This window comes from Leptopilina heterotoma, unplaced genomic scaffold, assembly GCF_015476425.1.
Source record: "Leptopilina heterotoma isolate Lh14 unplaced genomic scaffold, ASM1547642v1 Lhet_165, whole genome shotgun sequence".
In the NCBI taxonomy this organism is placed as follows: Eukaryota; Metazoa; Arthropoda; class Insecta; order Hymenoptera; family Figitidae; genus Leptopilina; species Leptopilina heterotoma.
In genome coordinates, this window is record NW_025110881.1 from 479364 (window position 1) to 497232 (window position 17869).

The 17869-nt window shown below is 29.2% G+C and overlaps 1 protein-coding gene across 2 annotated transcripts in view; it reads left to right on the top strand.

The window, feature by feature from the left end:
* LOC122499084 (protein bicaudal D) overlaps positions 1–17869 on the top strand; it is a 74140-nt gene that overhangs the window by 21786 nt on the left and 34485 nt on the right. Inside the window, exon 5 of one of the 2 annotated variants that reach the window (XM_043607160.1) lies at positions 9641–9673. The exons of the other annotated variant lie outside the window; for it this stretch is intronic. Within the exon in view, the coding sequence (XP_043463095.1) occupies positions 9641–9673 (33 nt within the window). The remainder of the gene's footprint in view (positions 1–9640; positions 9674–17869) is intronic. 2 annotated transcript variants of the gene reach the window in all.

Here is a 17869-nt window from a genome sequence, read left to right on the forward strand (position 1 = left end):
TGTAAACAGCACGATATTTCTTATTCAAAAAATAGGGAAAGTGTAGAAGCGAGAAACGCAGCTGATAGAGTACTTGCTGATAAAGCTTGGCATCGTGTGTTTGCTCCTGACGCAAATTATAGTGAAAGAGCTGCAGCTTACGCAATAACAAATGCAATGAAGGTCAAATCAAAATTGGGTATGGGAATCAAGTCAAAAGAAAATATGAAGAAAAAGAGGGAAAATAAAAAATCAACGTTGAGGAAGATTGTAACCGCAGCTAAAAAATCTATGAAATTGGATACAAATGCCCAGTCTACTATTAAATCAGCACTTGAAGGTGCACGTTTGGCAGTTAAAATTGCTGGTGGCAGGCGAAACATTAATAAACCTCGAGTTTTACCGATACCTTCTAAAGTGGGAGGAATTTTACCTTTTCTTATTCCTTTGTTTGCGGGTTTAAGTGCAACAGGGGCTCTAGCAGGGGGAGCAGCTGGCATAGCTAAAGCTGTAAATGATGCAAATTCTGCAAAACGTTAACTAGAGGAAAGCAAGCGACACAATCAAACAATGGAGTCTATTGCCTTAGGAAAAGGGCTCTATTTAAAACCACATAGGACAGGTCTAGGGTTACACCTTAAACCTTATAAAGCAGGACAAGGATGCAAGTCAAAAAACTTGAAGTAAAGCTACCTCACCGAGCCCTAACCGACTTAGATTTACTTAAATTTGCAAAGCTTTTAAAAATTCCATATTTTCGAGGAGTTTTTATGCGAAATGAACTACCTATGCGTGGTCCTAAAGAAACTGAATTTGCAATTATTAATCTAGATGATAAAAATGGTCCCGGTACACATTGGTGTGCATATAAAAAGAATAAAGATAAAATCGTATATTTTGATAGCTTCGGTAATCTTCGACCACCTTCGGATCTTGTTAAATATTTTGGTGTTGGTAGCATAAAATATAATCATAAACGATATTAAAACTATAATACATATGTATGCGGACATTTATGTCTTAAATTTTTATGTAAACAATTGAATATTCCTGATTTGTATACTCTGCATATAAATAAATGATATTCTTAGTTTAAACGTTAGTTATTACTTTGACCTCATCATGGACGATTCACTTATTTTAACGTTGTCTGGAAATTCTTCCATATTAGAATCTCAATTTTTTCCACCAATAGAGTTGTCTAATTTTAAAAATTATGCTCTTGGTCTTGTTGAATTTTTAACTTTTAATTCTATTCCTAATATAGATGTTGGAAAGAATAAATTTTACGTAGGAAATGAAGAAATTATTATACCCACAGGAAGTTATGAAGTTAGTGATATTGATCAAGTTTTGCATTTAATTTTAAAAAATAAAGGAATTAATTTTAGAATCAAACCAAACAATAATACATTGAAATGTACAGTTTATTGTGATGAAGAAATTAATTTTAAACCCAATGATTCTATAGGTAGTTTGTTAGGATTTTCTCCTCGCAAATTAAAAGCTCAAGAATACCATGAGTCTGATCAACCAGTATCAATCATTAAAATAAATTCATTAAGGCCGCAGTCCCATGGCAGCGTTTTGCGTTGCGTTGTAATGAGAGAGAATGCAGCAAACGTATATTTGCGTCTTTTTTTCTCCCATTACGACGCAACGCAAAACGCTGTCATGGGACTCCACCCTAAGAGTAGAATGTAATATAACAACGGGAGCATACATTAATGGTGAAAAAGTGCATACAATTCATGAATTTTTTCCTATTGTTCCACCAGGATATAAAATAGTGGAAGTACCAAATCACGTCATTTACTTGCCAGTCGCTGTCAAGACAATAGACTATATTCAATTGCGAATTGTAGACCAAGACGGAAATTTAGTTAATTTTCGAGGGGAAACTTTAACAATAAGGCTTCATATTAAATCCTTAAAATAATGGGTATTGTTTTTAATAATAGAAAAAGGATTGGTTTTGGTTATAAAATTAAGACACCATGCCAGAAGCAAATCAGTCGTCGGCGAATCTTGAAGAGATTAACACCTCAGAACCTGCAACTACTGAAAAATCTCGGTCTAAGGATTGTAAAAAAAGGAAGAGAGTAAAAAAGAGATTTAAGGTTATTTTTACTTGTATTTGTGCCTTTGTATTTCAACGTATTATTTTTTGCTATGGAAGGGGAAATTTTAAATATTGATTCACCAGTAATTTTTGATGAATCTATTGCTCATTATGAAGTTCATGCGCAACAACCATACACCTCATCAACATACAACAATAGTGACAAAATCCGCATCACGGTACAGAATCAGGATCATTGCTTATTTCCAAGCAAAAGCTCGATTCACATCACTGGAAAACTTGTGAAACCTGATGGAACAGCTCTAGAGCGTACAAATTTAATTTCTAATGGCATATGTCATTTATTTGAAGAAGCAAAGTATGAACTTAATGGTGTAGAAATTGATAAAAATAAAAATGTTGGTCTTACAAGTTTAATGAAAAATTATATTTCTCTCGATTCTAGTCAAAATAAATTTCTTGAAAATGTTGGCTGGTTAGAATTTACCAATGAACCAACCTTAACAAATGCACAAGGTTATTTTGATGTTTGTATTCCTCTGAGTATGATTTTTGGTTTTGCTGAAGATTACCAAAAAGTTATTATTAACGCTAAACATGAGCTTATTTTAATCAGATCAAGAACTGATGCTAACGCAGTGTTGCAAGTAGCACCTTTAGAAGAGTTTAAAATTGTTATTGAAAAAATTAAATGGTTATTACCATACATAAAATTATCAGATGCTCGAAAATTTAAATTATTAAAATATATTGAAAAAGATCCATCTATTCCAATAAGTTTTAGAACTTGGGAATTGTATGAATATCCTTTATTACCAATTACTCCTAAGCATATTTGGAGTGTAAAAACTTCAAGTCAATTAGAGAAACCTAGATTTATTGTATTAGGGTTTCAGAGAAACAGAAAAAATAATACAGTTCAAAACTCTAGTTGTTTCGATCATTGTGATTTATCTGATGTAAAATTATTTTTAAATTCACAATGTTATCCTTATGGTAACATGAATCTGAATATTGGTAGAAATCAGTACTCTACTTTATATGAAATGTTTACAAATTTTCAAGCATCTTATTATAGTAAAAAGTCTCAACCAATTTTATCAAAAAAAGAATTTTTACAATATGCTCCTTTAGTTGTAGTAGATTGTTCAAAACAAAATGAGTCTTTAAAAAGTGGACCAGTTGATATCCGCTTAGAATTTGAATCAAAAGAAAATTTTCCCGCCAATACTTCAGCTTATTGCTTAGTTTTGCATGACCGCATCGTTGAATATAAACCAATCAGTGGAATTGTCAAAAAAATTGTTTAACTTTAAGCTTATATATATTTAACTCTTTACGCGTAATGAGATTAGTTGATTTAAAAATGCAGTACTTGATAGATGTGCAAGGATTCAAATTGCCAATTAATAAATTTGTTTTAAAAGAATTAGCTATAGTTTCTGTAAATAATGATTCAATACCAATAAATATGGTTTTCCAACCTCCTTGTCCATGGAATTGCGTCACAAACAAATATAAATGTATCAATCGTTGGTTAGAAAATAATTTCCATGGTATTCGTTGGAATGCTGGTGATGTACCGTACGTTTATTTAAAAGAAATTTTAGAAAATGTGTTTAAAGAAGCAAAGACAATTTATGTTAAAGGTTTAGAGAAGAAAAAATGGTTAAAAAGCTTAATCGATGAAAAATATTGTATAGAAATTATCGATATGAATGATTTAAATTGTCCTTCATTAAAAAAATTAAACATTGAAACCTGTATTGGAACTTGTTCAAAACATTTAATCAACAAGAAAACTTTTACTTGTGCTCTTCAGAATGTTATAAACTTAAAAACTTGGTTCTGCAAAAACTGTAATATTTGAGTATTTTAGTTTAAAATGTATTCTATTTTTTTCCTCAATAAAATTATAAAATATCAATTGCACTGTAATTATTATTTCTAACCTAACCTTATTGTTTTCAGGAATAAGAAACGACATTTATTTTAAATACATTTATTTATTATAATAAATTACAATATTTTTTAAGTATAATTTATTGTAAAAATTGTATAAATCGAATAGCAGAGAACTAATACAAACTACATTTTAAATAAATATTTACATTTTATACATCAATTTCATCTATTTCCATTGGATCATGCTGTTGGTAACCCCAAGGAAAGGTGTCAGTTTTCCCTTGTATCAAAATTGTTTTATCATCCTGCCAACTGAGAGCAATTTTATTTTGTTTGACAGTAAATACTTCATGTTTTTTGCTGCGTATAAAGTGCTGAGATCGGATCAGGTTTTCATTTTCATTGAGAGTATGCTTAAAATCATCGAAACCTATTTTTTTTAAAGTTGAATATTTTACCCCTTTTGCTTTCTTTTTAGCTTCCTCATCACCCCATAACTTGAATGCATATAGTTTTGATCTTAAACCTATAAATTCGTCTACATTTTTACCGTTATTTTCGTCTTTCATAAGACCCAGGATTTTTTTATTTGCAAGTGGTATATTATAAATGTTGTTTTCAGGATAATCGGATGTATCGAATTTATGTAAGTCTCTTTTAATATAATCATAAAAATTTGGTACTGTGATGTGATAAACAAGACTGTCAGTATCTGTGTAGAGTAATTTTGCAGAATCACTGAAAGTCTCGTTAATGTAATTGTAATGAAAGTCATATGTTATTATTTTTGATATGTCTAGAATAGTGAATCCTATGTAAATGGGTTTGTTAAAGTATACCTTTGTTTTATTCATCTCAATAATGACCATATCTTTATCGAATATGGTGCAACTATGAAAGTTTGGTTGAGCAATTAAATTTTTCGCGCAATACCTTCCCTCCCATTTTGTTATTAATCTAACATCTTTGTGTTTTCTAACATTTTCCATTGTCTTGCCAAATACAGAATTGTTCATTAGCTTGTAAAAATTCTTCTCAAATTCATTACTCGATTTTTTTCTAAGCTCGGTATTTAAATCAATGTAGGGTTTTAACCACTGCTTTTGCTTAAATTTTAAAACTCTATGTATTTTAGTTAATTTCATTCCCAAAGATAAATATAGCTTTAAATTTCTATAGTGAATTGTATAGTTCTTCTTTGGTAATAAATTTGGAATCAATTTAGGAATTTTACATTTTGGGAGAGGAGGTATGAAATGTTCAGGGCATAAGGGCAAGTCTTTATGTGAATCATGAAGTTGAGTTGGATAATCTAAATCTACTTCAAGAATATATCCTTCTGAAGAATCATCTGGAATATTTAGGAAAAAGTCATTACTATAATTTTCTAACCATTCAAAATCTGTATATGGCAAGCTCTCGCTCATAGAAGCACCATACTGATTATTTATATCGAAGTACATTATATAAGATTTTGGTATTAAGGGATTAAAATCTTTTTCCATAAATCTATTATTAGCTTTCGCGTATCTGTTTGAGCATTGTGAAACACCACCTCTAATTCCCTTTTCAATAAAAAGCAACATTTCTACATCTGTCAACAAATCAAGTTTTATGTCTGTGTACTTGAGCATAGCGTCAAATGCCAGTCCTGGGGCAGTATAGTAATGTAACGCGTCCAAGTTATAAGTTGTAAAACAGGTTTTTCTAAAATTTTCAAAAATGTCGGCAAGTAGTAGAACGTCAGTCTGTAAATACAAGTCAGAGTATTCTCCTATTGTTTTTAAATTAAACGTTTTCCATACGTTACAAGCATGTTCATAGTCTTCGTCTGAAATATAAGCGTCATTTAATTTAGAGTAGAAAGAGTCTTTTACTGGCAATTGTCCTTCTTCTAATTTTTCCCAGCTACTAACATATTCGTAAGGAAATATTCCTTTTCTTGTCAATAAATTAAACTCGTCCATATTTTTACAATACTTTTTAGTAATTTTTTTCTCATCATTTTCAAGATAGGAGGATAATTTGTCTAAACTGCTGGGCATAAATCTAAATGAATCCAGAAATCTTAATACTACTTTTGTGCCTTTGACATACTTTGAAAATGAAATGTACTTTTCCTTGTTTATTGGTAACAGTTTCATTTCACCCTCAAAAGACGTTGCTAAAGCTTTAATAATAAAATGTGCATCATATCCTGACAAGTTGTGAAAAATTATGGGAACAACATGCGAATCTTTATAATTTACATTGCAACCTTGATGTGCTGGACCACGATATTTTCCCGTGAAATGACAATGGTCGCGGTGTTTAATGTCATCATTTTCAAAAGGTTTTTCACAAATATGACAAACTGTTGCTGTATCAAATTGAATTTGTTGTAAAATAGTTAAATTTTCCATTGGAATAATATTTGTAAAATAAGTATTTGCTTTTTCAGCCAATTGTTTTAATTCAGCCATGAACCAATCAACACAATCTGGACCTCGATATGATTTAAATTCTGAAAGAGATTCGTTAAAATTGCAATGTACATAGAAAGCAAAACTTGTTGGGATATGTTTTTGGTATGTTGATGTGTTTGTGTGTGTACTTGCTATAGGTTCTAAGAGACTTTCAGTGTCAGCATACACGACAAAGGGAACACTTTCTTTATTTCTGTAATTTTTAAATTTTAAAATTTTATTCTCTTCTTCAGGTAAAATCACTCGACATATGTTTATTTTATCACAATCAATTTTATGATTATTAAATGATTTTTCATATTTAAAATGGCATAAACACCTATCACAAAGTAACGTTCGATTATGATCTTTTGTTATTTGTGAACTTACTAAACGAGATAAATTATTGATTAATGCAAAATGATAAACTTTGTTAATTTGAAAATTATTATCATCATCATCGTCTAAATCAAGTTCTGTATTTTCAATCATTAATAAGTGATAAGTAGGTTCATCTGATTTGTTTTTACTTAAATAAAGTGGAACAATTTCATTCTTTTTATTACTGCTTTTATCAATTCCGTACACATTAATACTTAAATTGTTTAATTTTTCAAATTTTGGAATATCGCTGAGAGAAATGGGGAATTCAAAATCATCAAACTTTAAATCAGTATCTTTAAAGTGAGGATATGAACTTGTACGTTCCTTATTCTTTACAACTTGATAACGTTGTGCAATGATGGACCATAAAAAACAATGTTTGTCATTATTTATAACATTAATAACAGCTCTTTTATCAATTATAAATTTTGGCATTCTTATAAATGTTGAGTATCCAGCCGCAAGAGGGACATATTTATTTATATTAACACTTAAATTTATAATTTCATTTAAAGACCAACCTGACTTTTTTTGTTGAAAATCATCAATCTTAACAAAAAGTTTTTCACGAATTTTATGATCAAACCATTCATCAAAGTTTGTTGATTCTAAAATTTTTGAATTTCTAGTATTGAAATATTTAATATCTTCAATTTCCTCACCTTCTTCTAAAACAGTATAATTTGCCGCAAGAACAACATTAACTTTCATGCACCCCGGTGGCATTGATGAGTTAAAAGTGTACCAACTGTTGAAAGTTGACACCGATGGCGCCAGCTATGCACAGGCCCTGTTTCAATTAAAATACATGGGATAATGCATAAAAATTGTATTTTCTTTAACTGAAATTAATTCAATCATATTTTTTTTACATGAAATGAATCTAGAAACTTTTAAACATATTTTGTAACAATTGTTACTTTATTAAAGCGTGGAATAATTTATTTAGAACGAAATTTCTACCTAAATTTTTGGCGGGATTTTCAAAAATATGTAAGTTTTTATAATTATTAATAATTATTTTTTAATTTACTACTATTAATATTTTAAAACTATATTGAGTAGATGAGAAATAAAAAAATTTATAATAAATAATAATAATAATTAATATTTTTTGAAATTCCCGCCTAAAACTGAGATGAAAATTTCGTTATAAATTAAATATTCTACTCTTTTATAAGGCTATAACTATCAAAAAATATGTTAAAAAGTTTCTATATTAATATTGTGTACAAAGAAATACGATTTAATTAATTTTAATTAGTGAAAATTTAATTTTTTTGCAATATCCCATGCATTTTAACTGAAACAGGGCCCGTACATAGCTGGCGCCAGCTGGTGGACACTTTCAGCTCTCATGTCTTTTCATACAATGGAAAAAATGAGCAATGCCACCGGGGTGCTTTCATGTTTCCCACCTTTTTAAATGCATTTTTTAATCGAGAAATAATCATTTTCTTTGCATCACTGAGAAAACTATCCATATTTTTATGTTTTAAATTAATAACAACACCTGTTCTAATTCTATTCTCGAAAGCATTCTCTAATTCTTCCCACCTGATCCATCTCTCGTCCTTTTTAAATAAACCAGTTCCTGTTCTTCTTAGTTTCTTAAACTTTCTGCTATTTGCTTTCAATAGTCCAATAGTTGACAAAATCTTTTTTTTCTCTCCACATGACACAGATCCATTTCTTAACAATTTATTCAGTAATCTAATGTTTTTTACACTATTATTTATCCAAAAATTTAATTCCTCTGTTGTAGTTTTTTTACTTAATGTTTTAAAAGCATTGTTCATAATTTTCACAAAATCTTTACAATAGTTAGAGCTTTTATCAGTTTCCATAACTTTACTTGCTGCATTTAATTTATCTAAATTCATTTTTATCACTTGTATTAAATGTCAATTTTTTCACTACAATGATTAACTCCGATCAGACTAAAATTAAACTTTTAACTATAGCGATTTTTTTAAAACGAGATTTTTTAAGCGCACTTGAATTTCACGATGAAATTCTGATATGTTGATTGAACAACTTAAACTGCAGGAATGGTTTTGATAAGAAAAATTGCCTTCTTTATATACACAGATTATGACTAATTTGATTTCAAGTTAATTATGGTTTTCTTAGATTTGTGGTAAAAAACAAAAACAGGAAATACCAATGATAATGAGTCATCAACCCTATTTTGCGAAAAACAAAGAGATTATGTGTCAACGTTAAAGAATGCACCCTGTAAAAAACAAAAACAGGAAATGAGTCATCAATAAAAAATTCCAAAACTCTGAGTCATCAACCCTATTTTGCGAAAAACAAAGAAATTATGCGTCATCGTTAAAGAATGCACCCTGTAAAAAAACAAAAACAGGAAATACCAATGATAATGTGTCATCAAATTCTAGGATTGTTTTATAATTCCAAGAAATTAGATAAATTCCAAGAATCACATTTGCATCATGATCTCAATATCCCCCCCCCGAAAATTCTAGGAAGTATGACGTCATATCCAGCTAAGCATAACAGTCTGAATATCCCCCCCCCACAAGGGTTTGAGTCTTGGCTAAGTGGTTTGAGTCTGGGCTAAAAGTGTCGGTAACATGTCGGTGCAGGGATCTTGAGTTAGAACGCTCCCTGTTTACCTACTGATAAATTAATAGACGTAACGATTTTACCAAATCAATACAAAAGAAGAATTTAATTTATTAAAAACCTTTTTCTCTTAATTAGCAATAAAAGGATGAAGAATATTCGGTACTGAATTTAAAAAAAAATAATATTGCTTGGTTAAAGAATTTGATTCCGCGTTATAGAAATTTTGAACAGAAAAATTATGGCGTTTCAGATCCCCGTGTCAGAGAAGTGCCTTCAAGAAAAGGTTGGAAAGTGTGGCCCCCTTAACGTATTTACCATTCATTTAATAACGACTTGTTTTACGCTCCTCTAATGAACTTTATTGATTATGTTAGCTTATCACATTGTCCTAACAGTGTCCTCTATTACAAACTGCTTCTGATTACTTAAAAAATTTGTATTATTATTACTTTATAACCGAACGTGACACAAGAAAAAGAAACTGCTGACCAGGGTTGTTTGATTGAAATCAAGATTCATATTCCATTATTCCATAATTATATAGCTGACGATTCAAAACCTATTCAATCACAATATAATTCATCAATAATAATTTTTAAAATGAATTCTTTCACTGTTTCAAAAATATCTATTATTAATAATAATAATTTGGTTTTACTAATTTTAGGTATTATTTAAAAATCATGATTTTCATCAACCCTGTTATCGTTGCATTCACTATTGTGAATTTCTTATTTTCCACCGACAAATGAATTTGATTTTATCAATTAATTCAAAATTTAGTTATTCGTTATTAATTAAATATACCTAATGGTAATTGTATTTTAGATTTAATGTAGTTATTTTCAATTTATATCTAAATAATAATTATAAAGGATACTAAAGTTTACAGGTCTCGGATAGTATGACTTTTTGGACTTTAACCAACTATTTTCAAAAAGACAGGTTTATTTAACAAATTTTCAAAAAATGCTACTTTTTCGACTGTTTTTCTAAATACTGCAACAAAATACTACTTTTTTGATATAAATTGCAACTTATTTCGATTTTTATGGTGTGAAAAAAACTATAATCAAATCTTTTAATTACAAATTTTGAAAAGAATTAAAATCTCCAAAATTTTAATAAAAAATCTTCAAATGAAAATTACTGAAAATTAGCTTTAAAAAATCATTTTAAAATATTTAAAAAAAAATTCATTCTTAAATTTTGTATTATTTAAATATTTACAAAATTAATTACATAAATCTTAATTAATAATTATACATAATCATAATTAGATAAGAATTTTTAGAATTATCATTAAAATGTTTGAGGAAACCATCATTTTAAAAATTTTTAATTAATATTCTCCAAAGACTTGATATTTTTTTTAAATTATCCAAAAATTATTTTAAGAAATTATGTTTCTAAAGTTTCAAACTTTTAATTGAACGACAATATTTTTAAGGTACTACTCTTTAGAATTTAAAAAATTTTTATTTTTTGTTGTTGTATTTTTTAACTCCTTATGGCTTCAGAAAACACCTCCTCAAGTATTTATAAGGGAGTTCGGTTTTGACCGTTCCTAAGTACAGTTCTCAAGCACTAATTTAAGTGAGGATTCACCTCACAATGTCTATAGTTCTCTAATTTTGGCTTATTTGTAATTTTAAAGTGTCTAACTTCAAGTATTCGGAGGAAATGATTCTAAACAGACTTTTTTTTAACTTAAACTCATATTTGCAATAGTATAAACATTTAATTCACATTTTTACCTCCCAACACGTGTTCATCAACCGCCATAGATTTATATAGTTTACCGAATCGCGTTTGACGCCATTTTTTTTCACATTAACCAATTTCATGGAAACTTTTAATTCTTAACTCTTATTCTTCTAAGTGTTTGTTCTGACAGTTGGCAAAGCCTAAAGTCATTTAAGAAGAAGAAGAAGAAGAAGAAGAAGAAGAAGAAGTATTTATAACCAATTGTAAAAAATTAAAGGAAATTTTTCAAAAAATATTCAATTAATGTCAAAAGTCATTGACAAATTAAGTAAGTCTTTAAGGGGATGGTGGGGTCCAGCTTTTTGTTACGACCAGTAGAAACATTCGACTCTATGAAAAAACATGCCATCACTTTTTCAATCATATCTCGGAAATAAAAGGAAATACAAAAAAAACTTTAATACGGTTAGAAAGCTGATTAAATTTTGCGTAAAATAAGCCATTTTTGAAGTCATTTCGTTAACTATTTTTTGAGTTGTAGAGTGAGAAAGAAATAAAAAAAATGATGAAATTTTCTCATTTTTGTCTTTTGACTTCAACTTTTTCAAAAATCTAGAAAAATTTAGATAAAATTTTTCTAAAAACACAGAAATCTTCGTTAGAATTTCAGTCTTCGATATATCATTAAAAATGTGAAGCCGTGTTTCGACCGATTGTTGCATTGAAATTAAACTGTGACGACTCGATTCTGGCTTCGCGCGGCAGCAAATGAGAGAGAAAACAGGGACGAATTCATGCGGGGGAACGATGAACTTTCGAGTTTCTTTATATTACTCGTGAAACATCATTATTTATTATTCTCCAGCATAAATTCGTCCTTGTTTTCTCTCTCATTTGCTGCCGCGCGAAACCATCGAATCGAGTCGTCACAGTTGAATTTCAATGCACCAATCGGTCGAAATACGGCTTCACATTTTTAATGTTATATCGAAGACGGATTAACCTTTTTTAATTTTCGAAGGCATATTTTAAAGCTGAAATTCTAACGAAGATTTCTGTGTTTTTAGAAAAATTTTATCTAAATTTTTCTAGATTTTTGAAAAAGTTGAAGTCAAGAGACAAAAATGAGAAAATTTCATAATTTTTTTTATTTCTTTCTCACTCTACAACTCCACAAATAGTTAACAAAATGACTTCAAAGATGGCTTATTTTACGCAAAATTTAATCAGCTTTCTAACCGTATTAAAGTTTTTTTTGTATATCCTTTTATTTCCGAGATATGATTGAAAAAGTGATGGCATGTTTTTTCATAGAGTCAAATGTAATCGTCCTGATACTCGTGGACGGTAGTGTATGTAACAGTGTCTGACATAAAAAAAAATGGTGGGGTTTCAATTTGCAAAAGAATTTTAGGTAATTTATGGATGGCCTCTAACGATACATATGTAAGTTTAAACGCGTTTTTCTCAAAATAACGTTTCCTCAAATTGCGGACAGTTTATCTCTGAATCTACTGAACCGATTTTTATAAATAATAACTCGTTTTGTTTGTTAGCATGTTCTGTGTGAGAATTCACCAGAAAATGGTCAAAAAATTAAAAAAAAACATTTTTGCAGACTAGAATAATACTGAAAAACATAGTGTATTATGACAAAAATTATTGAAACATCTTCTATTTTTTTATTTTAGTCCATTTTTCATTAATGGTGGTGGATTTCTATATGCAAGACACCTTCCTTTTTAAAAAGCAGTTTGGATTTTTTGTTTTCGATTTGTCAATCTTGAGATAAACTGTCCGCAATTGGACAATTAACTTTTTGGAGTTTCGATCTGGATGCTATCTGCAGATTATGATATTAAATAAAAATTAAAAACAAACCATTATTTTTATTCTCCAAATATGAACTAATATAGGCAAAAAAGTTGTTTAAATATTTATAATAAAAGACCTAAGAAAAAATTTTTTAAATTTGGTCTTTTAAGACCTTTTAAGACTTTTTTCTAAAGTGTAGTAGTACCTTAATAGATAATAATTACCCAAGTGCGAAATGCCAAGACTGCAAAAACGGCCCATCATTGGTGCAGTAATGTCTGCCGAGAATTGGCAGTAGTTACTGGGCCATTATTGGTAACCAAAACGTCCCATTACTGGGCCAATGATGGTGCCGATGGTCAGAATTTCAAATTTTTTAAGACTGGGCCAGCTCTCGGCCCAATAACGGCACATTCATGGCAAAGTTTATCAATGTTTAATGTCAAAAGACAATTGCCAGTGATGTGCCGACCATCGGCCCAGTAATGGCTCATTATTGGCACTTTAATGGCAAAAAATTTGTATCGTTCATGGCAAATTATAATTACCAGTATTGGGGAGTAGCTTGGCTCAGTAACGGCATAATATTGGCAAAGTTGATCAATCTTTAATGGCAAAATTCAATTGCCAGTGATGTCACGAAGATCGGCCCATTAATGGCACATTAGTGGCACTTTAATGGCAAACATTTTGTATCTTTGATGGCAAATTATAATTGCCAGTATTGGGGCGTAGCTTGGCCCAATAACGGCACGTTATTTTCAAAGTTGATCAATCTTTAATAGGAAAATTCAATTGCCAGTGATGTGACGAAGATCGGCCCATTAAAGGCACATTAATGCCATTTTAATTTGGTATAATTTTTTATAAGAATTGAAATTTAAGAAACATTCAGGTATTCAATAAATTATTTATTTTGTATTTAAATAATTGAATAAGCTTGAAAAGGATTCAAATTAAAATATTTGAAACTTTGAATTTTCTATATTTTTAACTGTCAATTTTAAAGAATTAATTTTTTTGAAAAAGTTTAATTAAGTATTAATTTAAAAAAGAAGTTATTAATGTTTTCATATAATTTTACAATTAAAGAAATTCGTGAATAAATGTAACAGAAACCTTTTTTTGAGTAAAATTTTTCCTTTATTATCTAAAAATTAAGAAATTTTCAATTTCACTTTCAATTAATATTTGCAATTGACAAATAGAATTTATAAACATTTTTTTCCTTCATTTTTTAAAAATCTTTGAATTTTTCTTAAAGCAATTGTAATTAAGAAATAGAAATGATGCAAATTATTTCCTTAAGAAAATTTATTGAATAAATGAATGTTTTTTAAAATTTAATTCTCATAATTCAATTTTAAGAAACATTTAGTTATTCAATAAATTATTTATTTTTGCATTTAAATAATTAAATTCTCGTAGAATTTTGTAGTAAAAATTGATTTCAAAATGGATTCTAGTCAAATTTTCAGATAATAATTAAATATTAAAAATATACCATGAATTATGATATTAAAATTTTTTTAAATTCAATCGCCAATGATGTGACAAAGATTGGCCCATTAAAGGCACATTAATGGCACTTTAATGGCAAAAATTTTGTATCTTTAATGGCAAAATATAATTGCCAGAATTGGGGCGTTGCTTGGCCCAATAATGGCACATTCACGACAAAGTTGATCAATCTTTAATGGTAAAAGACAACTGCCAGTGTTGTGACGAAGATCGGCTCATTATTGGCACTTTAATGGCAAAAAATTTGTATCTTTCATGGCAAATTATAATTGCCAGAATTGGGGCGTTGCTTGGCCCAATAATGACACATTCACGACAAAGTTGATCAATCTTTAATGGTAAAAGACAACTGCCAGTGTTGTGACGAAGATCGGCTCATTATTGGCACTTTAATGGCAAAAAATTTGTATCTTTCATGGCAAATTATAATTGACAGTATTGGGGCGTAGCTTGTCCCAATAACGGCACATTCACGGCAAAGTTGATCAATCTTTAATGGCAAAATTCAATTGCCAGTGATGTGACGAAGATCGGTCCATTAATGGCTCATTGTTGGCACTTTAATGGCAAACATTTTGTATCTTTGATGGCAAAATATAATTGCCAGAATTGGGATGTAGCTTGGCCCAAGAATGGCACATTAATGTCTATCATTTTGTATCTATGATGGCAAATTATAATTGCCAATATTGGGACGTAGCTCGGCCGAATAATGGCACAGTATTGGCCAGTGTAGTGTAGCTTATAAGAACCCTTTTGCTTCCTCGACTTCAAGTCAGAGTAGCAGAGTGGTCAGAGTGTTAGGCTGTGGAGCGTCAGGTTCAGGTATCGATCCCCGCGAGAGGTAAGAATTTTTCAAATATTTGTAAGTTTGCGTTTAAATTAGGGAAATAAGCCGTATAAATGTTATAAATTAATTAGTTAATTGAATAAAAAAAAATTATTTTTATTTTTTTCTAATTTTGTCAACACTGGGGGAGTAATGGCAGCCAATATTGGGCCATTAATGTCTGCTGAGATCTGGCTGCCAATAATGGGCCATTAATGTCTGCCGAGATTTGGTGCCAATATTGGGACAGTAATGTCTGCCGAGATCTGGCTGCCGACGTCCAACCGCGGTTAACACCACAAGAGTCGGCGCAAAGTCGGGCCAATATTGTCTGCCAAGTCTCGATGCCAGCTTTGCCAATACTGGGCCAGTGTTGGGCCGCGTTGGTTTTCGAACTTGGGATAGGTACTTTTTAACAAAAAAAACATGTTTCAGTTACAATATTTTTCATTTCAGTCCAGTAATTCTTAAAAATATTGGAGTCCAAAAAATGTTTTGTTTATTTAAAAGTCCAAATCTTTAGGAAAATAAGAAAATCAATTTTTTTCCAAAAAATTACATATAAGAATAGTTAAAAAAAACTAACTCTTAGAATTATTTTATTACAATTTTCCTAAAATTCAATTATTTTTAAAAAGAGTAAATTAAAATTTAACTTTAAAGAAAAATAATGAAGAGTTAAAGTTACAATTATTATAAATAACTAGCTGTCGTACCCGTCTTTGACGGGTTTTAGTTTCTACCAATACATTTAACAATGTTTCTACTAATCTGGAAAATCAGAAAAAAGCCGAAAATTTAATTTGACCGGAAAATTAATAATTAGTTACCAATAGCTATTTCGGTAGTATAATATTACTATTTGAATAGTCTCCACCTTTTAGCAAAAAATAAAAAATTATCAAAAATTCGAAAATCCCAATTTCTTAAAATTTAACATTTGTTTCTTCTCTTTTATATCATTAAGCTTCATTATTTTTGTGCTCTTCAAAAATAATTTACTTATTTAAAAGTCTTCAATGTTTGGTAATAAATCTAAAATTATGGAAAATTAGCAAAAATTCAAAAAACCGAATTTCTTCAAATTCAACATTTTTTCTTCTTTTTTATGGCATTAAGCTTCATTATTTTTGTGCTCTTCAAAAATACTTTACTTAATTTGTTATCTCTACCCTTTGGTAAAAAATCTAAAATTATGGAAAATTATCATAAAATATTTATTATAAAACATCTCCATTTTTAAAGTCTCTGAACTTCTTTTAATTAAAGAATACTGAATGAATTGGATAAATAATTATGAATTGCATTATTTTGACGTCAAAATCTTAATCAGAGACCTTAAAAATACTACTGAATTAAACTTGATATTAATTAATAACAATTATAATTTTTTCGATTTTTTGATATCGAAAATATTTTTATACTTACATCTTAATCATATCATTTTTTGTGCAAAATTATGCGAAACTGTGACTAAATAACATGTAATACTCAATTATACAGTGTTTAAAAGCAATTCATTAAAAAATGTAAACTTTGTAAATTTGCGATTTTTTTAATTTTTTGAAAACATTTTTATACTTAAATCTTAGTTATACACGGAGAGAAATATCTGGGCTTTTTAGCATGAAGTTCTTCATACTACGATTGCAAGAAACCTATGCGATTTCGGTAAAAGTTTTCTGCAATGTGATTGGTCGGCCCAGGCTCTGGGCGTGGCCTAATAGCCAGTTGCAAGGGTCTAATACCGAAAAAGCATAGGATTCTTGCAATCGCAGTATACTTTCTTGCAGTCATAGTATACTAACATTTCATACTTTTAAAATACAAAGCATTCATGCTATAAACGATTGATTTTTCTCTCCGTGTAGGACATTATTTTTTGCAAAATTATGCTAAAATGTGACTAAATAACATGTAATACTTAATTATAGATAGTTTAAAAGCAGTCCATTAAAAAATATAAAATTTGGAAATTTGCGATTTTTTGAATTTTTCGAAATCATTTTTATACTTACGTCTTAGTTATAGAACAGTACTTTTTTAAAAATTATGCTAAAATTTGACTAAATAACATGTAATACTCAATTATAGAGAGTTTAAAAGCAATTTATTAAAAAATATAAAATTTGAAAAATTTCGATTTTTTGAATTTTTTAAAAAAAATTTTATACTTACATCTTAGTTATAGGACATTATTTTTGGCAAAACTATTCTAAAATGTGACTAAATAACATGTTATACTCAATTATAGAAAGTTTGAAAGCATTTTTTAAAAAAATGTAAAATTTGAAAATTTTTGATTTTTGAATTTTTTGAAAAAATTGAATATCTCCCGTTCTAATTAATATTTTTCAAATCTGTAAATTTATAAACCTTCCTTGGCCCAAGGTCTAACATTCTGCCAAATTTGGTTTCAAATGGTTCAGCCGTTTTTAAGTGATGCTCGAACAAAGATTCTGTGACATACCGACACACATACATACATACATACATACATACATACATACATACACGAAATTTTTTATTGGTATATTTGGAATCCTTGATGCCTAAAACGAATAATTATGTGCGAAATTTAAAGTTCTGAGCAATGTACGGACAAAA